This window comes from Genypterus blacodes, unplaced genomic scaffold (genome assembly GCF_046128005.1).
Source record: "Genypterus blacodes isolate CSIRO-AG114 ecotype Tasmania unplaced genomic scaffold, CSIRO-AGI_Gbla_v1 ptg000133l_1, whole genome shotgun sequence".
NCBI classification, from domain to species: domain Eukaryota; kingdom Metazoa; phylum Chordata; class Actinopteri; order Ophidiiformes; family Ophidiidae; genus Genypterus; species Genypterus blacodes.
Window position 1 is genome coordinate 1,016,241 of NW_027466935.1, and position 26,515 is coordinate 1,042,755.

The following is a 26,515-nucleotide window of genomic DNA, read 5'->3' on the forward strand; positions in this document are numbered from 1 at the left end:
AAAAGCAAAGGCCCCACACTTATGATTAACTGTGAATCATGCTCTCTTCCTTTTGGAAAATCACCAACCGCTCGCCTCCCTCATACCCCGTCTGCCCTCTCCGCATTGTGCATCTGTATCCGTACCACTAATGTAATGAAACCTGGTGTCATTTATTGTGTCGTAGAGGGCACAGACTCGGCCAATTAGATGTGGAGGTGAGGCCCTCTCTAGCCCCGTTGACATTCCACACACTAAGCAAGGGTGAAAATGTTGTGCTGCAATTAGTGACAAAAATAGAAGTGACTGTAAAATTACAGTGTGTGAGGCGCTTTAGGAAATATCGAGAGGGATGATATTATATCCTGTTGAACCCCAAACACCTCTGAGAAAAGGTTGGCTTTTAATAATAGAAGGGTACTGATTGAGTAGGTGGGGGCAGTGCTTTTTCATGTCAGATTAGAGTCTGCATGGATGAAGCTTCAGCTCTCCTTTATAGAAATGACTTCTTACTCCCTCAGTATCATTCATTTAGTGTATTGGCAACTCTTTTGGTAGTATACTATGTTTCAGTCCTACTGCAAAGAGGCCATTGTTAAAATTTCCCTCAAAAGATAATATTCATTTTTGGCTTGGGAGGTGAAGCGCTTTGTCGATTTAGCTTTCAAATACAGTGAAAGCAGATCTTTGTTTACAGTCACAGCAAATGAGGCAGCAGACTGCAGATCAAATATGAGATTGAATCTGGTACTTAGCTGACATTAGGGATGCAGATTCAAAAAAGTAAAAATTGGCTTTACTGACACTTTAAACATGTATGCACTTTATGGTCATCTTACATGAGCAGTCACCATATTGATATTTCATCATGTTTTGCACTGACCTGAAACAAAACATGTTTTTGTAAAGCAGCAACATCAGCAGGGGCCATTAGTTCTCTCTCTTCTTCCCATTATTACTGGACACACACTCAAATCCATTGCTTCCCTACTGCTCTGTGTGTCAACCTTCCATTTCATCCTTCATGCAAAGCAAACACCCTCCTAACATTCAAAGCCTTCTGTCGAGATCTTTCATCATCCTACACAAAATTACACAGCGCTTTCAAAAGAGCCGACGCCGCAGCCCTCACACAGCTCGGTCCTTTCACAAAATAAAGCCAAACTCGTTTGTCTGTGATGCTTGAAAAGGCTTCCCAGACATCTTACTTTTCTTATTATGTGCCATTATGTTGCTGAGGCGTACTCAGCTTTCACACAGAAAAACACAGGGAGAGTAGCACACTGGCCTCGAACATGAGAGCCGTCAGGTGGGGAATTTAAGACCCCCCCTCCTTCTTTCTTCCCAAATGCAACACGTCCAATCCATACTTTGCCTCCACAAGAATAAGGCTTATTCTGGGAGGGCATATTGGATGGGAAGCTCATACTATTCCTCCAGATTCTGCCCCCCTCTGTGCAACCACCCTCACAGACCTGTAGGAGTCAGATCCAGATGTCCGTGTCCATGCCTGTCAGTGGTACAGCCACTGGAGAGCAAACCTAGGGTGTTGTATGTTTTGTAGACATCATTTTTGTCTGTCAATCCAGTCAGATGAAGTCAACAGTGAAAGTCAAGTTTGTCATTGTTACAGCTGCTGACACGCCTCTCTATCCATCTCGCAAACATTTCAGCTTTTCCCTCCCAAAAGAAAAGACACAAACCATTTAACTTGATGCCTTCGCTTCCCCATCTGTACTCCACACAAAGCACCGACATTTGAATGCAGGGGCGATTAACTTTCGTCCCACCTGCTTTATGCCACTTGGCTTGCCAAAGGTCTCCAAATCCCAGTCATCCTTTATCTGTCTGTCCTTGCTGACAGATAACCGCATTCAACTGAACTCAATAGTATCATCCTCAGGGATTATGGCCGTGCCTCACAGGGTTGTGCATGGCTTTGGCTTTTGATACGGAGACAGCCAAACAAATGAGGCCTGTCAATTTCATTATTCAGCGAGAATCCTGCGGCTTTGGGGATGTATTGGCCGGCATGGGCGTCATAAATCAGGTGGAGAAAACCTTAGTGGTGTGTTGAAAATCTTGTCCTGTGATGAGCTCTCAGGGACCTTCTATCACTATCAGACCCCCAGCGTTACATCTCTTTCTCACTCACTTCCACACAGTCTCTCTCTCTCTCTCTCTCTCTCTCTCTCTCTCTCTCTCTCTCTCTCTCTCTCTCTCCTCCTTGACCACAAGTACTGTTTAGTCAGTGTTGCTGAAAAGGGAAATCAAAGAACACTTGTGCATGGAATGACAAGGTTTTATCCAAGTTTTGATGCAGCTCTTCACTTCTTCATTCTGCTCTGCAACAATGGGCAAAGTTCCTTCAAACATGCATTCAATAAGAATATGTTCAGTACATATTTCAGAGGTTCAATGGTTTTGGCAAAGATGACGTTCTGAGTGCATTCCTCTGCCAAGGCCACCATCTTTCAAATTTAGCAGATGGATAAGTGATGATTTTAATTTACTCGTAACTGTAGGAGGAGATACAAAAGACACAGCTTTTGAAATAAGAGATTATGCATTTTGAGATAAATAAGAGAGAGAGAAATTTCACAAGAGAAATGCAGGACAAACAAAAAGTTTGATTATAGCACTTACAGTTCAAAGTTGATATGTGAAAGTGGTTGTCGCAGCGCCACCATCAGGTGCCAGAACTATAATGGTTATTATCTGGATCATGTCCAGGTTTCAGTGAAATCTGTCCCTAAAATGTGGAGATATTCTGCTAACAGACGAATGCACTCTCCAATATAAAGTCTCCATCTACAGAAATGCGATTGCTCCTCTGATTGTTCCATATACGCTTTTGATGTTGGCTAATGTTGATGACAAGCCGCTCGGAAACGCTGTGAGTCAATACAGTGTGATTTATAACCAACTGGAATCCATTGTGAATGAAAAGGAAAACTCTTGTGTATTTTCCGTATGAACAAACATTCTATTCATACAGCCTGGAGTGTTTGCCACCCCACATTTCACTGCACACACTCAGAGCAAGTGACAAACAAAGCCTCATTGAAACTTTGAATTTTGAAATATCTCCTGCACATCAAAACCTCCTATGATCTCGGCTGTGAAACTGCACATGCAGAAAATTGATATTGCATGTCGCAGTCCGTATTGAAGGTATACAATGGATGATCAGTCATCTTTAATGATTGCCTCATAAGATTTTAATAGAGATGTAATTACTCTCAGCTCATTGAACTTTCATAGAATGGAGTAAATGTTATAGCATTTTGCAAGCTACATTAGTTACATATAACATATGATGCATAAAGCCAGGTCGTAATAATACATACCAGTTTTAACACACTGGGAATGCAGTCTCATAGCCAGTTGTACTCTTATAATGCGTTTGAAATCCACCCAGTAAGGATACATATGGCGGACATGCTGCTTTTAGTCATTGTGCTATTTTGTGCTTCTGTTAGTATGACGGGCACCATCATGGTCAGCGTAGTTGATTGTGTGCCATAAACCACTCAAATCATAGACTGTCTGCTAAGTGGTTTCACCAAATCAGATACAGTATATCCTCATGTTGGGGAATGCCCTGAATAAGCATTATTAATTTGTTTATTGATCACTGGCACTCACTGTAATCATCAGTAACCTCATCCATTATTTTTAATAATGATTTTGGAGGTCCTTGAGAGCTGCGTAGTCTATCTATAAGAAGCCCTGGCTGTGTATCACTGAAACACCAGACGACACACAGCTGCATGTGCCACTTCAGACTGCTGACTCCAGCAAGAAAACTTGATTCAGTGTCAGATGCAAAATGTTGGATGTCACAAAAGTTCCTCCGAGAAGTTGATAAGAAATCTAACTTTGCTCTCTTTTTGGCACCAAGCTCATGAGCTGAGGATTACGTCAACTGGACTGTGTGCACTTAACTGCACCCTCAAAATAAGGTCCCCTCTCTCTCTTCTCCCACCTTGTCCTTGCTTTGATAACAATCAAATCAAAATAATTGTATCATCCTTTGTACTCGGGCCAGCTAGAGATCACTTTCCTGTTTGCAGCTCTTACAAAATGCAGCTGCAAGCTTTTATTACCCTCTAAATAATGGGAGCGAATTACCTCCACCAGAGCAGGCGCCTTCCTCATCACCTTCTATGAAAACCCTCACGCTGCTGGCTCTCTTTCCCCTGTGTAGAGCTGGCCGTGAGCGAATACAGGCTGAGGAGGGTAGATGCCAACTCGCTCATTCTCTGGATCCTGTGGGATCCTTCTTAATGGTTACCGTGGAAGCCAGCCTGGCAGAGGGCTGCCAAGGTGAGGGGAGGCATGTCTGTCATGGTGGGTGCAGCTTCTTGCCGACACAGACGGATGTTGGAGGCGATTGTGGGAAGACGAAACATCCGTACCTAAGTATAGTAGTTTCTTCTTAATATTGGCTCTTCTTCTTCACAGTTTAGCAGACACAGTGTTTACTTTTAACCACCGCAGCAAAACACTTCAGATGACAGGTCTTAATGTACAAAACAAACATGACCAAGTTTCCTTTTCAAAACCCCCTTCCTCTAGAAATCTTCTGAATATATTGCACAGAAACATTATAGCATGAATTTAAAATATGTAGCTTTTTGCGTCACGTTTTTAATTTACAGTTTGGGCTTTCACCAAAAATGGAAAGACACTGAGCTGAAGCCAGCAGGCCGCTTCAGAGAGTTTTATTTGTTCACAGCACAATCCAAATACAATACAAGTCGGTGCAACACAGCAAGTATTGGAGACATGATTGGGCATAGCACCACACTTGACACCAAAGCACTGCCAGCACAATGCTGAGGGTGTCTTGGCTGGGGCCACCAAACTGATTTTCACAATAATAACAAGCAATCCATCCAATTTCTGTGTAGAATGACTCTCATCAGCCCTTTCGAACACACACACACACACACACACACACACACACACACACACACACACTATGGGTCAATAACTGTGAGGAGGTGGCAGTGCAATACATTCAGCTTCGCCTACACTGCATGAACGGTGATCCAAAAATAAATTTCTTCTCTCATTTATAGTTTTGTTCCTTCCTGTTTGTGTACATGTGGTGGAACAGGCAGCAGAGGAGGCCTTGCTTGATTCAAAAAGATAAAAATTGAATGAATTCATCAACTTTTCATAAAAGAACATCAGACGTTTTGCCTTTTCTCCATCTTTTTGTGCCGCAATTGCTTTTGAGTGATTGATGAATGAATAATCAAAGGTGATCCTTCACCCTTAACATTGTTTTCATGTAGGAACACGCTAGAACAACAACGAATTACACCAGCGAGTTCAAGCTTCAACTATTTTTTAAGCCTTTCAACATCTCCAAAATCTTTCCTGGTATCATTTTCAGTGGAATCGTTGTTAGTAGCGACTGCGCTGATCACAGTTGCTTGGGTATTTACTTTATATTTCAAACACAGATGAAGCCTCGGGCACCAGATGTAACCCGCTGGGAAATCGGCTGAAAGATGGAGAAGCCTGCTTGTGTAATGTACAAGTTTGAGGAAATAAACACATTATATAACCCCCTCCTCTTTGTTTGAAGAACACAAAAGCTAAGAGTACACGAGAAAGAAATGTTTATGAATGTGGCAGACATGCTGTTTGACAAGGAGCTGGCGAGCTCATGACACGTCGCCCCTCTGCCCCTGTGGAGTCAAAGCACAGCCGCCATACATTTGTAGAACCCATTGTTTTACCTTTCTGTTTATTTGAGACAGAGGCACAAAGAGTGACCAAATGCAATTGACATATCATTTGATTTCAATTTCCATATGCTAAACAATCAAAAGGCGCATAAGTAATTTGGCGCATGTGCTTTGGATCCCTAAGAAGGCCGGCTCCTCCAGGTGGTCTTGGTCCACTTCCAGACTTATTTTGGTGTAGTAAAGCCGTCCGACAGGTGCGCCAGACTTTTAGTGGATTCAAATGTGCTACTGCTATATAACATTATGAGCGTCGTTGGAGGTTTACAAGAACAGAAATGACATCGTACCGACCAAAATGGACAACAAAGAGGATTGTTTCCGCACACACATAGCCGATGTCATCGCTAAGCAACAAAAATGTTTTCAAAACTGTAATTAATCTCCTGATTTGAGAGTAATAATCCACTGTTGAGCTGTGTGTCGCTAATGTGACATAACTGATAGGAAATGGCTGCCAGCTTGGCACGCCTAAGCTAGCTCAGGGCAGTGTTTTGATTAATACTGAATCTAGGTTGTCACTCATCCCTGTGATAAATAGATGGAAGGTAATTTCAATCTATTTACCTCCCTTCGCTGCTGTCATTGGAACAGTGTAAGCGTCACCAAGGGCAATTTTGTTCACATTTATGAGCTGAAATGACGGTTTAGAGATGCAGGTATGTGTGATTTTCATGTGTGCACACAAATAATGTTCTCCGATGATCAAGATCAGAGAAATTTTCCCAAAGTAAACTAAGGCGGTAAACCTGTTAAATGTGAACTAACTTGTGTGACATTCGGGATTTCTGCTACAAATCCAAAGCGCAGTTGAACCCCTCCCTCCTTTGTCCCCCATTTCCCAGACAACCAATGTCAATTTCATCAATTATACCTGAGGCACTCTATGGTGAATCGTATTTTCTACTGAAGTTTGAAAGGAACATTAAATGAGCAGCCCCTTCAGGCACAATACAACAGTTGATGAGGTAATTTAACCCCCACAGCAGAAAAGACAGGGACAAAAAGGAACTAGTAGTAGTGCTGGCTTGTGATAAATGGATCCTTAGGAATCTGTTACAAAATCAGCCTCTTGTCAGCGGTATATTGAAGAAAAAACACAAGTCGAACCAGTAGAAATGGGTTTATGAGCACCAAGGCCACTCCAAATCAATAAAGGTGGGTCGATGGCATGCCAGCTCATGAGCCATCTTTATGAGGCAGGTTTGAAAAGTGTTTTTTGGCCGTTCACCCTCATGTAATGCTCAATATATCCTTCAGTGTTTCAGTGCTCCCACTATTTCAAAGGCTTCTGGGTTTATGAAGCCTTATTGTGCTGCTTAGTCAAACCGTTCATTCTAAAAATATGTAATTTCTGGGCAGAATAAAAAACAAGATGTAGTAAAGGAACAAAAGATTTCAGCATTGAATCCACACAGACCAAGCACAACCACATGCCCACCCATAATAACTTGTAAATGGCATGCAATCACTGAGATTGACCTCTTTATGTAGGTGAGTGACCATCATTAGTATTCGTATTTCCCTGTAGTTTTGACCAATCAGAGCGCTGCGATTTACCAGGCACCCATATAACACACACATGCATCACTGTGAAATTATTATGAGATTGCTATCATTAATCAGTTTGAAGCAGACATTTGGCACTCATAACTGGAATTTAGTTCAATCAATCAGTAATTTATATTTCACTTTTTTCCTAAGATTTTATATGCAGACCATCTTTGTGTTTTTGTTTGAAAAAAGTTCAGTCCAACTGTCTCGAATGCTGATTTATGCGTATGACTCTCCAGTCTGTGTGTGTGTGTGTGTGTGTGTTTGTGTGGAAACCGCATGACAAACGTCTCAAGCTTTCATTTGGTCCATCTGTCCACTTCCTTTTGGTCAATATGCGACTAAAGGAAATGACTGTTATTTGCAGCATATTAAATTAAATGGATTATTTCAGGCCGCGATAAATTATCTCAGGGTGTGATAAATTGGCACCCTGTCATAATTACATTTGCATAATGTCGCTTCTGCTTCATTTCCGCTCCTTCGCTTGCAGTACATTTCCCAGTAACTTATACTGGAGCCTGGAAATGATTCTATTAATTGTTGTCTTTGGAAATCATCAGAATATTCACATAATTTATCATGGAGGGCTTTTATCATTTATCATTTTAAATACTTTGAAATGGCATCTGATGGTGTGTAGCTTGAATCGTACATATTTTCTCCTCAGACTTTTGCAGAGTTCAGTCCTGCATTATAATCACACTCACACTTGCAGTTGATTAAAAGCACAATCTTCCCCCGAATGACTGATATTCACATACATACGTCTAATTAAATCCATGCAGTTATTTGTGAATTCCACTTTAACTTTGTCTACTTTACTACCATCTACTTTCTACCATTTGGCACATTGTATAACAATGGTTTGACTTGCTGACATCCAATTGTGAGAGTTAATCTTCCTGTCTTCCTCATACAGATGGAACGTGGGCAACAATTGCGAAAGGCTTGAACTGGTCAACCTGTGTGTTTGTGTGTGTTTATGTGCATCCCCAACTCTACCGCCCTAATAACATATCAACAAACATTCAACTTTTTCAACTTAAAGAAGGCGTAGATAAAAATGACACATAATAGAATAGAAGCATGTGTGCCCATTTGTTTCCAATCTGCCACCCGACGTCAGAAATCAAATAAGGTGGAATCAAATAAAGTTGGCACATCAGCTGTTATCCGTGAGAAGCTTCAGCCCATCTGGAGCAATAAAAGTTTGGCCTGCAATGTTCAGCTGGCACAGCACGGGGAGACACATTCATATTTTATTCTGCCCATGGCAAGAGCCGAGCTATAGATAGCACTTAAGTCTCACTCCCCTGCAAGCAGCCGAGGCCTTAAAATATATACACACAGATGAAAAAGCTTGCAGAGAGGAAAACTGTTTGACTAAAGATGGCACATTAGGCGCGTTCCAGTGGCTAGAAAATGACGAAGCACGAGAGCGAGAAAGAAAGGGTCCTAGGGAGAAAGAGAGAGAGGGAGACAGACTTGTTTTACGTTGTCCCCAAGTGTCAGTATGTCTTCCATTACTTCTTGGTTTGCAGTCTTTACAGAGGGGAATAAAAACAAACTAAAAATACAGAAGAGCTGCTCTCTGTGTCACTTCTTCTTCCTCGCGCCCTCTATGATCTAAGCAGAGGGAAAAGGGTGAAACTTGTAGTTTCTGCTACCAAAAGAAGCCAGACAGATCTCATGCAAAATAAATGTCCTCCCTCATCCTGACTCACAGTTTAGTGAGTTCCTCTAAACAAACTCTATCTGACAGAGGTGAGTAATCTGTTCCGCCTAAATCCTGCTTCCAGTTTCTATTAGTAATCCGAGACTAAAGCAGCGGAGGGCCGGCTGTTGTGACAGAATCACCTGTAGCAACATTAGCATTAGTAATAACAAGGTCCACACCTAACCGGAGTTAATTAGCTATGGCAGTGACAAGCGGTTGTTAGTAACAACATCAATTAGGCGAGACTGAAGATCGTTTACTACAGGAATAAATTACACACACAGACACACACAGAGGATGCTATCTGACCTCCAATGTAAAAATCTAGTGGATAATGTTTACAAATATCACATAGTAGCTTCTTGTTTATAGGATACAGCTCAGATAGATGCAGACTTGTGTACATATGTTTACATTTTGTCGCTATTTATGTCTGATTGGCTCACCGTTCTCTCCACTCCTCCCTTCAGTCCCTTTTATGTTGTGATCTCGTCTCCCTCCGGTCTCGACTCTCACACACTGTCTCCTCTCCCTCCTTTTTTTCTCTATGATCACTTCTCTCTGTTTTTCTCTCCTCCGTGCTATAATGTCTCCTTCTGTTTGCTCATTTTGTTTGTTCCCGCTGATGCCCCCTCTCTCCTCTGACTCTCTTATCTGGGTTTCATTCCCAGCATCATCTCCTCCCTCCGTCCACTAACGTCGATGACATCCATAGCCTATAATTCTTCGGTGTAGCTCTTTTTTTCCTTCAGTTAGAGCTCGATTCTGTTTACACCGTTCCCTCTAAGCCATTCCTCTCCGGATCCCATCTCCTCTCAGACATTTATGTCTTTTCTGTCTATCTGTCAAACTTCTTACTCCCCTCTGCTGTACCTGTCACACTTCCTAGAAGCAGTGCTGTCAAGCCTGTGCTGTCCTAGGGAGCTTGGCTGGACTCATCTTATTGAAACAATGGCAAATGGAATAAATCACAGAGGGGATCAGAGCGGGGGTGAATCCCCATCTTCTCTCCATTGATCTGCCCTGCACCCATTTACTCCTCAAGCTGTGAAGGGAAGGAGATACAGGGAAGCCGGGTGTTACAGATATGTGTGCGAGCTTGTGTTGTGTTGCAAAGAAAAAGACTCATAAAGGGACGAGAAAGATAAAAAAAAGCATTGTGAACAAATGTAATTTCTGAAGCGTTTCTTTCCTTCCAGCAGATTTGCTCCAAATTAAAACAGCAGGGGGGTCCGAGGGATCCTAAGATCTACAGTAATGTTCCTATTGATTCCCTTGTGGCTACATCTGCTGTTGTGAATCTGAATAGCTGTTTACGCTGTTGGACTTTCAGACGGGCTGGCTAAGAAGAGAGGATGTTGTAAAATGACGGCCATTGTTGCACAGTAGATGTCATTACAAACACAGTAGGTGCGTACATCCAGAACATTATTGGATCATAATTACTTTCATTTAGTTATGATGCGGTACACCTTAGGCACATTGCATATCAAATGGCTGCTTTGTCATAATTATTGCTTCCATGTCTCATAATTATCCCTATGCATCCCCTAATTATGAGAAAACAAAACCATAATTCCGTGATCTCTCTGTCATTATTGTGAGAACAATAATGACAAGTGGTATTTTGGAGATATTTGTCTCATGTGTAAATTACATATTCCGTCGATACGAAATGAAGACAGAACTCATCCGGAATAACCACCTTCTAAATATGATCTCTATCTCATAGTTGAGGAAAGTAATGTAATTAACAGCCGTCTCATTTGAGGGGACAGGATGACGATGGCTGCCTGCTTTTATATTCTCCTTTGTTCGATGAGATATTGTCAGCGTGTAATTAACACTGCTGGTTAGTTTGGTGCAAGTCTACAAAACAATGCATTCTATTCTGATAGCCCAATATTTTAAGATAATGCTTTTTATTGCAACAATACTAGTTATGCACCTTCAAAAATGACTATCATCAGTATATCATCAGTATGTCAACACTGACTAGATATCTGTAGTCAAACGGAATGGTCTTGCTCTTCATTCAAGCTTATTGGACCCATTTGTAATGTTGCAATCCTCTAAAACAGGCAGTATAGAAACATGGAGTTCACTGAGATTGAGGAAAAATAATGTAACAGTAACAGTGTGCTATTATAATATACGAGATGTAAAAACCAAGCAGCACTTTGGTCCTAACCTGGGGATTACAGTTGTACGCACAGGTGACTAAATAAATATCCACTCCGTTCTGCAGCAAGTGAGTAAATAAACACAAACCATGAATAGCCATAAGTATATTATTTAGTGGGTCACAGTGATTTATGATTATTACACAGAAGCTCAAATTGTGTTCCCAGATAATATTCGCGTTTGTTGCCTCTTTGTTTACCAGGATTGTAACACCTTATCACAATATCACCAAATTATTACTACTATTATTATTATGATTACGTAATGACTTAATTGTGTATAATTATGGTTGTTCAAAGCTGCATAGGCAAAGTATTGCTTAAGAGCCTGGAGATGTCACCCTGCCTCTCTGACTGTCAGTAGAGAGGAAATATCTGCTGCAACCTACATGGAATAAGGGTCAAGTAGCATTTGTGGACAGAGCGTTTTGGGACAAAGGTTTCAGTTTCTGACATTCTTTCCCACAGGCTGTATCAGCATTCTGGTGGACATGTTCTTGCCTGGTCTTGTTTATTTGGATGTATGGAGTTGCTAGTTTTCCTGTGTATTTTTGCTGACGGAACAACTGTTGCCCTTCCTGGTGCTGGGTATCATTTCCTATGAGTCAGATACAGGTATCCATGTATCAGATTTGGTTGGGGTACTAGGAAATGCATTTTAAGAGACGTAGAATTTTTGTGTTTGTCATCACGTTAGGATTCAAACACAATCAATAAGAGTTGTTCCAGTTTCCTTTTTTGTTAATTAGATTGTACCTAATTAATATCTTAGGCGGTGGTTTGTTGTGTTATTTATCTCAAACTTTTGTTTTAGCAGTTAAAAGCGAACACCAGAGTCCAAATGTAATTAGCATTCGCCATTAAAGGGGCATTATTGGTTTATTGCTTTGACAATAACTTGCACTGAAGGGTTTGAAGTTTCATGTGCCTGGGGGCATTTTTGTTTGTTTAATAATGGATAACAATCTTGCCTATGGTCCTTTGCTCTGGGTGGTGACTGATAGAATGAGATTGTGGATACAAACAGCTGAAATGAGCTTCCTCCTCAGTGTGAAGCTTGGACATCAGAAGGGAACTTGGAGTGAAGAGGCTAAGGAAGAGGAGCCAAGCTGAGGTGGTTCGGGCATCTAATCAGGACTCCCCCAGGTTGCTTCCCTGGAGAGAGGTGTTCCGGGCAGATCCGACTGGGAGGAGACCACAGGGCAAACCCAGAATACGCTAGAGGGATTATATAGCCTCTCTGGCCTCGGAATGTTTTAGGATTGCCCAGGAAACGCTACAGGATCTGGCTAGGGAGAGGGACATCTGGGCTGCTTTGCCTCACATGCTGCCTCTGTGACCTGCACCCACATAAGTGTACGAATGGATTGATGATATATTTAAAATATATATATTGCCTCACAACCCTTAATTGTCCTGTTTTACCTCGCCAGTTTTCAATCACCTGAGAGGATCTTAATAAGGACACAGAGGGCACGTCCATCACAAAGCCCACGGCAGCCTCTGGTTCTGTATGAGTGCATAGCTCACCAATGAGATCCCGCGGGATGCCTGCAGAGAATGAAAGATGGAGAAAGAGATAGAAGAGGACAGAAAAGTAGATAGAATGCATTATTTTTGGAGTGGCCACTTGAGCTCAATCTTGCTCACATGTTCACTGTTCCATGGTCGTTCATGCCCGTGGTGGATGTGAGAGGGTATTTTGTGTTGAGTCATACTCAAAGAGCGAAGAACGGAATTTGCTAAGGCCCCGTTTGGATGTGATCACTAGCTTCCTCAGGCTTATTTTGAAGCTTGTTCTTTTTCTGTTTGCATTGGTGTAAAAGCTGTTTGCAGACTCTGGTGCGGCACATGAAAACAGGGGTCCTGGGCCCACTTTACACAAGCTGCAGTGCCAGGAGCAGGTGCAGATGTAATCCGCTTCATGGTCAGGGAGTAGGAAACAAAATGAGATGGGAGGGGTGTTGGGAAACAGGGTAACACATGGGAAGAGTCACATACACAAAGACAAACACATGCATATGCATACACAGAAGCGTTCACAGAAGCCTGCGCAAACACACGCACACGCTCGCAGCCAGGCAAAAACAGAACGCTGGATAAATGGTTATCTGCTTGCATTAGGCACTGTGAGACCACCCAGAACACACTCGCTCTGTTGAGGCAACACACTACTGTTGACATCCACTGCTTATGAGACACTGTTTAACCTACAGTCGGGACAGATAAGGAAGTAACTGCAGATAAGGGAGATGAAAAAGAGCAAATAAAGGCACCAAAGCTTTAGCTGACATTGAACTGGAAAATGAGAAGCTGCCTTGACTTGAAGCAAAGGAAATAAAAGGGTGGAAATGAAAGGTTGGTAGCTGCTGCTGACACAAAAGAAAAAAGGTTACGGAATAGCTGAAGAACTACAATGTTGTGCAAAGTCAAACCTTCCTTTATGGTGTCTTAATATCTTAAGAGGATAATATCCCCATAAAGAATCACCTGGATGGATGTGTAGATGGGTAGATAGATAGATAGATGGACAGTAGTAATATAGGTATACGTACCTGTTTCTGCATTAGTTTCATAGGGAAGAAGAGTCAAAGTGGAGATTGACAGCATAGCTATTATTTCCTTTCAAGCGATAACAATTGCAGCGTGGAAAATTGTGACGCTGGAAACCTGTGATTTTAATTTAATAGCAATCAGGCTAACTGATTGCTGCGATGACACTAATTGGTATCCAGTCACATAGGGAGAATGCTTTTTACCCGTACCCAGGTCGCGTACGTGCGTGCGCATGTCACTCGGAGAGGCGAAATCCAAAGGTGCACACAAAGACGGAACAAAGAGTCGGGACAACCGTGTTGGTGTGTTTCAAGGAGACGGTGCCTCCTGGCTCTGCGTGTTGTCCTAGCATCCACTCTTACCCTTGATATGGAACAAAAGGAAAGAGATAAAGAGAGTTTGGAACGGTCATGAAATATGTATGCGCTCGCTTAACGGCAAACATTCAGTCACAGACTCTCCTTAGTCACGGGAGGTCAAAGCTTAAATAGTAGATACCCAGGTGCCTCCTCCCCTGTTTGCAGAGCCTAAACCCCTGGATTAGCCTGGTGCAACCCTACAATCCCCACTGGGCTTTGAGACACTGTTAACCATTTTAGCCTAACCTGTTCTAGATCTGCTGAGTACAAATTTAGTAAAAGCCCCTATGGAAATCAAGTGAATTACTATTGGAGACAAGGACGCTGAAACCTCTTAAGACTGTATTCACTCACCTTTTTACATGTATTTACAAATGCTTTGCAAACACATTATACTGCACAAAATGGAGAAAACAACTCAACTGAAACATTCACATTGAATTCCTTTGCCCAAGGACAAAAACCTCCTACATCTACGTGCAGGCATTCAGTGCATTAAGAAGGTTCTTGTCCAACTTGTTTGGACCTTTTGCAGGTTTGCACTGTATAATGTACACAAACTATGTGCTCAAAATATGCAGAGGTTGCAATAAAAGCCAGATATTAAATTCGCAATGGAGGCTCATGCTTCTCTCCTCACTTGTTCCTCGACTCAAACGCTTCACTTTGAATAATCAGCACTCCTCTTGTCCCGGGCTTTCATCAGCATTGCCCAATGGCTTCAATTTGAGTCATACACACCTGCCAGCGGCATGTCCCAGGACGGTTCCTCCTTTGAAGCAGGGTTAATTGTAGCAGAGGGTCTGCGAGGAGATTCCTTTGTGTCATTTTGTGTCGCTTCCAACCCAGAGAGCCACATACAGAAAGCGACGGGCCTCTGGGCGACATTACAGAAACATTTGTGCGTTTCTTTCTTTGCCTTCATTGTTTAAACTGTGAGCTGTTGGGTGTTCTCCATGAACCACAGTGTTAAACATTAAGGAAATTCTACTTGTTATTTTGACAGCATTCCAATGTTTTGCTGGATTTGTGTTGCAGTAATTTACTAAAGGATTTCACTGGCAAGAACAAGGACAAACTGCGTGGTTGTAATGCATTTCCGGCCAATTATGCTTGACCCTTTTCCCAGTGTCCACTGGTGTGCGTGCAATTAAAAATTTTGACTTTTTGTATCAGCGTGTGTCATCCCGTGGGCTCCTGTTGGAATTATATTGATGGAAATAAAAGGAGATTTTAATAAGACAACCCTTTTGGGTGGTCGATTGCAGTTTTTTACCATATCTTTTAATTACTCAGCCACATAAAGGTTAATAATAGTTAACCCAGATTGGTTACTCGCTGTATTGCATGGCCACATGACTTCCTCTGAAATGGGTTTTGATCATGGTTGTGACATTCACAGAATAACTTCAGATTCATTTAAGCACAAAAGCAGATATTGAGCGATATTGAAATTATGATCCATTCTGCTGCTCAGGCCCTCTGCGCCTTCCTCTCTCCCTGTGCAGCGCTTCACTTCTTCCTCCACATTCACCTGTATCTTCCTCGTCTCCCTCTTCCTCTGCTCATGCATGCTCATCGGCATGCATGAGCAACCGGCGTCTACCGGGAGCAACACATCACCATTATTCATGAATAGAGTACACCTCAGAACGAGACTGACAGATCAAAAGATGTCGATGATAGGTGGGGGTAGTGGTGTTCGGCGTGATGAATGGCCTCCATCTTTTGCAGATTGCTCCACCGCTGAAAGTTTGGGGCCATATTTGTCTTCCAAAAGTTCCCATATTTGATTATTTGTTTAGTGCCACGCCACGGTCCCGGTGCGGCGCAGCAAGCAGGATGCCTATATGCGTCTAGACAATGCAGCGCGCCGCAGCCTCGCTTAGATCGAAGCTCTAAATGCTTCGCTTTCATTGGACTCGGAAAACAAAACAACAACTATTGACGGAAAAAAAGATGCATGTACTTCTGAATCTTTTACTTTTAATATCCACTTATCTGGAACTTTTTGCATTTTCCAGCTTTTAATAGTTTATATTATGGCATAAATGAGGCAAAACAAGGGAAGATTGATCGTTAATTGATCTTTCCTCTTTCCTTTCCTTCCACCGACTGTAAGCAAAGCAGACACTCCTCCGTGCCACCCCGTCTTCCTGCACAGAGTTCTTGGACTCATTCATCATGAAGAGTGATACCGAGCCATTAGAGTAAACTTTGGCAGGATTCTTTTACAGATGAATCACTGAGGGGATGGCATCATTTAAAGACCAGAGAGAAAATAGAGTAGAAATAAGATCACCATTCACTCCTTTGGTGCTACAACCAAAATGCCACCAATTTTTCACAGCGTCTATATGTACACTTGCAGAAATACTTATGGCTTTGTTCTGGGAGACGCACATCATACTCTAATCTCATCTTCTCTGCCTCATTGCACTCTGGGTATGTTTTGGGGGCTTTATTCCATTTCTCTTTGGATGTGTTTTTAATAGCCCTCCAGTGTCACTTATTGCACAGTGAAGCCATATTTCACGCCTTGGATTTCTCACCTCCTCCCTCTCTTTTCTAGCCATTGACCCGAGCAAAGAGTCAGTGGAGGATTTGATGCAGAGGTTCCAGGACAGTTTCCGCGCTCCCAACACCACAAAGGACATGTCTCACTTCCAGCATGTTGTGCACAGCTCCTCCACGAGTCGCCGGAGGGTCCCCAGTCACACCAGAGGTAGGACGGAATTCTTGTCTAGTACGTTAAAAATTGTAGTTTTGTAAGCAGAATGGTACAAGCTTCATTCCACTGCACATGATAGTGAATGGAACATGTGTGCTGACTTTGCCACTTCTATGGACCAAATTTAATAGCTTAAGATATAGAAACTGTCCTTAATAAGTTTACTTCAACACATGCACACGTTTTTTTTTGCATACTGCAGGACTGAGATACATATATACATAATTTGATCTGTTCCCGTTGCAAATCATGACATTTTCTTGAAGCTGCCAGCAACGACCTAATCATGCCAGATCGACAACTGGTCGACATATTGCAACTCCAAATGAACAAACATTCCCTAATTAGCCATTTGTGTTGGAGCTGATGGGAAAAACATTCAAACAATCTGGAGAACAAATTCACATCATCTTTTTATTACTGATGACTGACTTTTGGGGGTGTTGTAGATTCCATTTTAGTGCAGAATGAAAATCAACCAGAATAAAAAGCACTTCAAAGCATCAATCGAGGGATCAATTCCAATGAATACACCTTGTCTTGCTATTCTGTTGTGATCACATTGAGAGCATTCAGGCCCATTTTAAAAGTCTCTCATTGACCTGTATCATTAAAATGAGTGTAACATTTGAGACCTCGCTGTAAAATCTTCTTTTACCATTCAAACCTACTTTCTTATTGTCTCGTAATGCAGCTGAACGTCCTCGTGATATTTGTATCTGACCCATGCCGCATTTATCAGCCCTTGAGAAGATTCACGGGTTAACTGAATTGAATTGTGATCTCTTTAACATAGCAGCTACCTAACACCATTCACAATCACCTTGGGACTTTATGAGCCCCGAACGGTAATGAATCGTTCTATTACGGTTACAAAACTTTGCTCTCAACTCTATTTCATTCAGTCCCTTAAGCTCCGTCTCATCAAATTCTCAACAGTTTTTCTAATGAACTTTTAAACTTTACAAACTAGCAAGCTCAAATATTAATTTTCCGAGTCTACTCTATTACCTATATGCCACTACATATCTTGTTTTGGAGAAATCTTATTCATTTATTTTCCACATGCCCGCATATTAAAGGTCACAGGGGAGGCTGGAGGCTCAACCAGCATGAGTCTACTCAGTGATTCACAATCCTGGTCCTCCGGGGCCAAATACAGCTCTGCTCTACCCTCTACCTGATTAGGTAAACCAGGTGTGTTTAGCTAATCAAGGTCCAGGAGGCACCGACTCTTGATTAAGTGAACATACCAATTTTGCAAATCAGGCATGGGGAAGGCCACGGCAGATTGGAAATAAGCCGTGCTGTGGGCTGAGAACTGCTTGCTCTGGATGGAGAGGAAACAGCTTTGGCAGATTCTATAACAAGACAGAAATACACCAAGAGGAACGCAAACAATACCCACGTCCAATTTGTGAAAACACACCTATAGTGTTAAACCCTGAAATTTAAACTTTGCCACCCTGGAGAAGTACAAATTGATTTCCGAGGCAACAGTGAAATATTTTATTTTTGTACTCATCGTTTGATATCTGTCCACCTTTCAGTATTAGATTTTGTTTTACATGATGAAAGGGATGAAGTCACCAGGTATATTTTAGGGGTTTGTGGACATCATGCCACTAAAGACACATCCAGAATCCTAATAGGGAAGTGAGCATACACTCATTTACATATTCACCACCTCCGGGTTCTATCCTGCACAGGGACCTCAGATCTCTGTGTGTTATTCTGGGCTTGGCATTAGTATCTGGCTTGGTTGAAGGCATAAGCATCACTGTGCATTACTTAGGTTCCAAATTTCACACTGACAGAATAATTTAATGTAATTTATGTGGAAGGAGGGTTCCGTTTAAAGATTACCCGACGTCATGGCAGGTTCAAAATTGGGCCTTTGTGTGCAGTTCATCCGTTGGTCATTTAGGCTTTACATATTTCATGATCATTTCTGGCAGCTTGCTCTCCTGGCTTTGGATTTCATTCAACATCAATGAGAGCAAAGTCTCACTGTGGGCGTTAGTGAGAGAGTTTGCTAATCGGCAACTGCAATCTTGACTGGCAGCAGCGTTTGTCATAACGATAAATAAAGCTTGTTACCGGGATCCCTCCAGATTTAACTCTGACATACAGTAAAAACACACATGCCTTATCTCAAATGGAGAAATCAGCCAGGAAGCGTTCACCTATGCTTGACAGAAAAACTTTACCACCCTCTTGATCACTGTTTCCCATATGTAGAGAAGAACGCTCAAATGCTGCAGACACATGCTCACTTATCTGTGGAGCATTCATCTTTCCAGTTAAGCAGAACTCTTAAAACCCAAAGATTAGTCTGTGTTTAAGCGCACTTATATGCTTGGTAAAATAGAGAAGGTTCCAGCCTGGTGTGTATGATTGTCATATTTGGTGTCGGTGGTGGAATTAACTCCTCTGGGATTAGTGTGGCGTAAAGGAAATGAATACATCACCAAATTCCCTGACAAATTCACAGGGGCAGATGAAGAGTGATGTTTGCCAGATGCTTACTTTAACAGCTTCCATCTTTTTACGCTGTAACATAGCGACAGGGCTTTACTCCCAGTGTTTCCCTGAGCACTAGTACATGTTTACACATGCGGTGGTTTATTAGTCGAGTGAGCTCGAGCTCATTTGCAAGTGGCTTGAATAGAATCTTCTATGGGCCAGTTCAAAGACGAGATCGTATCACACCGCGGTAGAGGGATCCACGCTGTGCAGATGTGACCGACTGAATTAGCACAAACAGATGGATTGTAAGACATTCTGTGTGTTTGTGTTTCTGTGTGTCTCTTTACCAGCTGGGTGGCTTGATGAAAGAGCAGTCCTTTAATATTGTCAGTGAATTACGGTCTGAAGAGTTGATGGACATGTGCATCAGTCCCTGAATAATGATGCCACTATGTAATAATCGTTAATTATGCAAACATTTACATCAAGTAATACTCAATAAAACACTAACTGTAAGGCTGCGATGAAGGATTTGTGCATCTTTCAGCTTCTGAGGAAACAAAACTGCTCTGCCATTATGGATTAATCTTTAACAAATTAGATGCATCCAACAACCAGGACGCTGCGATCGCCTCCACTGCTTCACTGGGCAGTTATAATTTAGTACAAAGTGAAGATTTGTCCTAACACCCCTCTCAAGAACCCCAAACTATTTCCCATTTTCATGTAAGTAGTATTATAGAGAAGTGTCAATTGATGCATTACTGGTAAACAAACCGCTTCATTCACCATCCCTCCTCCAACAATAGCTTATTTCCGTATCTTCACCGTTAAACACTACTTCGCCTGAGTTCGGGCTTCTGCAGATTTGTGCCGCATTGCTGCTGTTGATTACAGCTCCTGGACAGCAGCACTTTTTGGGAGAAGCTGCCTACAACTCGGCTCCCCAATTGGTGAGGCATTCTCATCATGTCCTGCTCTGGCTGGCACAGCTGGCTAAAGGTTTGGAGATGAATTGAGATGAGAACTCGCTGAGAGGATAACGATTAATCACCGCTGGGGAGTACTGGGAATTTTCTCTGTGGGCCATCTCACGTCTGCAGCATGGGGGCCTGTGCTGTACAAAACAAATAGCAATGGACTGGCGAGTGACTCAGGGGAGTGTAGTCAGTCAAGCATCCAAGGCTGTTTTTGATTCCCAGTCCATCACTGATCACCACACTCATCCCATTTATATTCCACTTGACTGAACAAAAAATAGCAAGTAGCTCTGGGTGCGCTTTTTACTTTCACGGGGCTTTGTGATCTTTGTGACCGCACTACTGATACGGATCCCCAGGTGCTGAAAAGCTGTGTCACGGGTTTAAATGTGATTGCCTGCTAAACATTCAGCGCTGCGCCTCCTGTCACCTATATCCTGCAGGCCTATAGGCTCTCAGCTGTGAGGTAAAGCCTGCATGTTGTGTAGATATTGCAATTGAGCTCAGTAAGCCACTCTTAATGAACAGCATTTTTCCGACTTATTGCTGTGGGTGGTGGCAGGTGAAGATAATTGTGCCCGGTGTTCATTTTCGCACATTGGAAATCTATGACCGCCATCGCTCACCTCTGACCAAATAACCTGTCACATGAGATTCTTGGCACTGACATGCAACTTCCCCCCAAGCCAATACTGTAAATCATTACATTAAATAATAGCTGTACTATTTATCACCAAATGCACGTATTAACAAATTCCACTCATTTGAAACATACATACACTGCCTTACATCGACTCACTCTTGTCTTCTTCTCTTGAGTTTATTATTAATACGTCTAAAGCAGTGTACTTATCCAGCTCGGGTAAATTGATTCAGTTCAGTGTCAATCCGGTTGAAATGTCCTAAATATGACAGTGTTATCAGCATGCATTATGTTAGCTATCAAGTATGAAATAGTAGCATTACATTTGACATTTTTGCAACACTGCATCACTCTAATTACTCACTTAAAGTTCTTTTTTTTCCCTTTAGTAGCATATACTGGCCATAGCTGACTCCCCTCCCACATCCTGGAAACATATTCCATTCCATCCCCTATAGAGCCCCATTAGAGGTACTTGCAATACTGGAATACTGATATTCGGCTGTAGTCGCCAATCTAGAAAAACTTTGAAGTCACCACACATTGTATGTTTTCTTCTAAGATATTAAGATGTGTTCTAAAAACCTTATTGCCTGATTTGCATGCACTTCTCTGAAGGTTAATCCCTGCTGTGGCATCCATGTGTTTCCCCCTGCTTCCGAGGAGAAGCGGTAGCGTCTTAATGAGCCAAAGTATTTGTTGTGATGCATGAGGATGAGGACGACCGTATGGTTATTATCCCTGCCTTTCTCCTGTTTAATTGATGCTTTGAAGTTGCACATGAAAGAAGTTCAGTTTCAATTTTGTGACGTGCTTGTGTGTCGACACGTGAGTGTGCATGTGATTGAGAGAAGAGAGAGAGAGGGAGAGAGAGAGAGAGAAAGAGAAAGAGAGAGATTCAGAGTGTTTCATGGTGGTTGTGTTCATCCTGCTCTCAGCTACACTCTCAGCAGCCCTCAATCTTCACTGCAGACAAAACACAATGATTACAGCTCTGAGCCTGCAGCCCCAGAGTCTTCCTACAATAGGCCACACAGCTGATCTACTGCCAAATCACAGGAGTGTGTGTGTGTGTGTGTGTGTGTGTGTGTGTGTGTGTGTGTGTGTGTGTGTGTGTGTGTGTGTGTGTGTGTGTGTGTGTGTGTGTGTGTGTGTGTGTGTGTGTGTGTGTGTGTGTGTGTGTTTGTGCATCTGTCCGTCTGGCCACATTTTTATTTTATCCAATAACTTCAGCCATTTTTGCAAGTAGACAATCTGGACCAAGCCGGACAAAATCTTCCTCTTCCTTTTCTTTAATCTTTTCTCTCTTCTTTTTCTTAAATTGGTTGCCATATATAAGTGGGCGTGGGCTCATTCTTCAGAAGAATTCTGTATCTTATGGATAAATTACTCTTCTACTGTATCCAAACTAGGTGGAAATGTGCACACACTGCTTTAGCACAAAAATGAAACATCAACCAGCCCGGTGGTGGCGCTATGACAACAGCAGCTACAGCAACTTTGTCAATAACTGTCAATAGGCTCTCTCAGTGCCTTAATCTACTCCAACTCTGGAACTGCAAAGTACTGAAGGAACATACACATTATGACACCACAAGTAATCTGTGCCCTGTTTTCTGGGAGTGTTGACTAACAGAGAGGCTCGCCCACACACACACACACACGCACACATACACACACAAGCTTGGTTGAATTAAATTCCCTTACCTCTTACTTACATCATACTTACATCGCGCCGTCTCACATCGACATATTCCCGACCTCTGATGCCAGTTTATGAAGCTTCCTCTTGCTCCAGCCTGTTTACTTCAAATGTGATTGCTCTTGCCCTTGCTTGCTTTCTCCTTATCAAGCCCCCGCCAGGACTTTTGTCACGAGACATTGCCCATTTCTCACATGCCTCCTCACACAGGAAGAGGAATGGATGTGTATAGGGATTTACGCAGGCAATTCAAAGCCAGTCTGTGCATACCAGATGTGTGTTTCTATCCAGTGGCCTTGCAAATAGGAAAAAAAGGACCCAGGCCTCTTAAGCTGTTGTCCAGGGACATGGCTGAAGTGCATTGGAGGGTGTAGGAATTTATCTGTGTTGCTGATGAGGAACAGTATCTATTAGTTTATTCAAAGCAGGCTGGCAGAGAGCTGGGCTGCGGGAGTTGACGCGGCGGTGTGGCGGTGCGGCGGTGGGATTACCTCCTGTCGTGGTATCACAACCCTCTTTGCCATCAGCGAGGGGAAAAGAGATTCTTTGGTCCTCATCGCCATGGCATCCTCAAGATGAAGGGCAACCCCATCTGTCTGCCTGGGATCTAACTGAAGTAGGGTCACCGATGAGGAGAAGGCGCTGGGCGTGGCTGCGGGTTGCCGTTGTAACAATCAGGTACAGGAAATACTGAGCGGGCAGGACAAAGTAGATTTGTTGTTCCATTGCAAGTAAAACAACATCTCTGACAGTCCGATACAAACTCATCCTCTTGTCTTGTTTGATCAGTTTTCAGCTTTCGTTGCAAAATGTGCCTCCAGCTGCCTATTTCACACAGAAACAGGAATTTCACAATCAAAGAATAGAAGGACACAAGGGGGGGGGAATAAAGAATTTAAAAGAATATAAACAAGAAAACTGTTGGAGGTTGCTATTGGTAAAAGAAAACAGCATTTCAGTAGATGTAACAATGAAAGGTATCATTAGTAGTAAAAAAGCCTATATTTTTGACGAAATCATGATATGGGATGTAAAGGACTGACTTTAAAGGACTGACTTTAACAAACATAACGCCCCAAACATAATGGACTTAGTTTACAGATTCATACTCCCAGAGTGCGATGGACTAACCTTGCAGCAAATACAGATATTGATTTTGTAGATTGTCTGTAACTGAGCCCCCTCGAGCCTTGTACAAGAATCAGTGTATGTTTTTCAATATTGCCGGGTACCATTAAAGAAGCAAAATTGAAATGAAATGATCGACAATAAGATTATTGCTTCATAGCCTCACACGCAGGGTTGGTATTGTATCTGCTGCATTACTCTTGTTTAGCTTTCATCTCTTCAAAGACAACACAGTGCATCACCCTGTTCACATTATAGAATGTGCTGCCTTTGTTTCAGCCCCATTACATCCATGCAGTATCGCCCCCTGGTCCTTTTATACCCATGCAGTAGATATATTATGTGTCACAGCTTTCATCATTTCTTAGAGCCCAGTAGTTCTAACTAATGCGGCTCAATATGATGTCATAATGTGTCGAATAACTTTTTTGATATGTAGTGTAAAGTTTCTCCTCTCTGCTTATTTTGGACATAGATCTGCGTTGTCTCATCCCTCACATCACTTATATGCATTGTTAAGCGAAAAACAGTGAACATGCTGTCATGTTTCGACTTGACTGACTTTAATAAAGTGGTTATAGACTTTAGAGCCTGGACTTGGAAAATAAATGTAACCACACCAAAATAGAAAGTCTTTTTTAGTAACACAAATGACCTGCTGAGCCTTCAAAACAATCTCAGGCTGACTGGCGGATCTGTCCTCTGCTCTTACAAATGACTGGCACTAATTTGTATAATCAGCTTGTAGCTGTACATCACCGCCATGGAAACAGGAATTTTGAGTTGCAGCTTGTTAATACTACCGTCTCCTGTTTGAGCAAAGGTAGAGGGAAATAATAAAACACACACACACGCTGTTTGAGCACATTCCAAAGGGAGCACAGTGTTCAGCTCCCTGTCTGGGTTTGAGACAGTAAACTACCAGTTCCAGCTGGATGGGAGGTGGAGCTCAGCAGGTGAAATCAATTAGGGAACCTTTAGCTGTGAAAGGTGCAGTAGGTTTCTGCAGCTCAGAATGATTTAAAATACATCAAATATTGAAATAGTGAATTTACAGTGTAGCATATGTTTCATGGCTCCATATGTCAGTAAACAGTAGAAAACATAGTAGTAAACGTTAATGAAGGAGGAAGAGCAACAACATTACAACTTCTCCGGCTAGTACTGCTTCTACTTTCATGCGGCTGCGGGTAATTTTGCATTATTGATCCAATTGACACTGCTTTGGGACAGTGATGTCTCAAAAAAGGCGGGGTAAATACAGAAATAAATAAAGAACAGGGTAAATTTATTCTCGCTTGCATTTTTAAATTTAAATTTCAACTTTCAGACCCTTTGATTAATGACACATATCTGCGTAAATATGACCTTAAGTCCTATTTTCATGTTTTCAATATTGTTGATATGTTGATTCAGGTTCCTGGCTGAGAATGTGCTGATAATGATCAAAATGTGATCCCATGCAGGTCCGCTCTGGAGGTTAAATAAAAAAAAAAGGGATATGCATTTATTAATTGAAAAATAATATTTTATAGGGCAGTATCATTCTGTTTTACTGTAGGATGTAGCTTTAGATAGCACTGGTTGGCAAGTGAAGAAGCAAGATTTTTTTAGGGCGACAGCTGCCGCCCTGTGCCTCCTTGGTGGCTTCACCACTGCACAAAACAGTTGGTAGCAGGTGTGGGATGGACATGCAGCAGCTTGCCAAAGGATATTGCATCTAAAATTATCTTTATCAGCCTATGTATCACATCTTTTTTCCACAATCATCTAAGAAGGCTCTTTGCATTAACATTTACTTTTACAGGTTTTGTCAGATGCGTCTTGGTGCAGAAACGTAGATAGATAAGTGTAAAAAATACTGAAATATCTTAAATAAAAAGAGCCAAGTGCCGCCTGTTAAGCTCTCCACACATACTCGCCTTTTATATCCAATAAAACAGATACTAGGGCATAACTTTGGTTGTAAAATGTGTCAGTGGGACATACTGCATATTGTAAAGCGTGTGCAAACCAAGAATAAACTGTGCGGATATATAGTAAATCAGTATAGGATGCTATTGTTGTGGGGAAGAACAAAGATCAATGGGAAAACTGAGCAGACCGGATGCACAGATAGACACAGAGAGGTAGATTCTTGTGTTTACAAGCTTGGCGTCTTGAGCCTGCGGTTCTGATCCCAGACCAGACAGCTGGAACTGATGTTTTTGTTCACGACCCCAAAGCATAATGTGTTGTTGACTGTGTGAAGTCATACACGAAGCAGAGGGTGTCAGGGTGAGTATTTCCCTCACAGAAACACCTTCATTTTGGTGGCAAAGTTGAACGTGTGCAAGTACATTGCAACATAATAATCCACTCAATACCATATGCGCAGTTACTGACTGAAATAGAATTAAATTGGCCAAATGAAAGTAAAAATTAATTCCGTGTTAAATCATTTTCCTGGGTGAGTGAAGCTGTTTGTTCAAAGCATTTCTATGATTTCATAAACTGACAGTTCAGTGTAATTAACAATAACACAACTCTCAGTGGAGATTTATGAATTTCTCCTCAGAAGATAACATTACAGCCATGACTTTTCCCCCACATTGAAATGTAAAATGAGCTAATAAATTTGAATACTATTTAACTAAACAAGTTGGAAAAGGGTCGGGATCCACACACAGCTTATTTCCCCTGCCATGTTTGAATGAGGGTCGCATTTGATGGGGACAATCGGTTCTCAGGACATGACACTCACAAAACA

The 26,515-nt window shown here is 42.0% G+C and overlaps 1 protein-coding gene across 1 annotated transcript in view; it reads left to right on the forward strand.

Moving 5' to 3' along the window:
* Positions 1 to 26,515, forward strand: part of astn2 (astrotactin 2) — a 216,234-nt gene that overhangs the window by 60,474 nt on the left and 129,245 nt on the right. Inside the window, exon 4 of the mRNA XM_076163970.1 lies at positions 16,686 to 16,838. Within this exon, the coding sequence (XP_076020085.1) occupies positions 16,686 to 16,838 (153 nt within the window). The remainder of the gene's footprint in view (positions 1 to 16,685; positions 16,839 to 26,515) is intronic.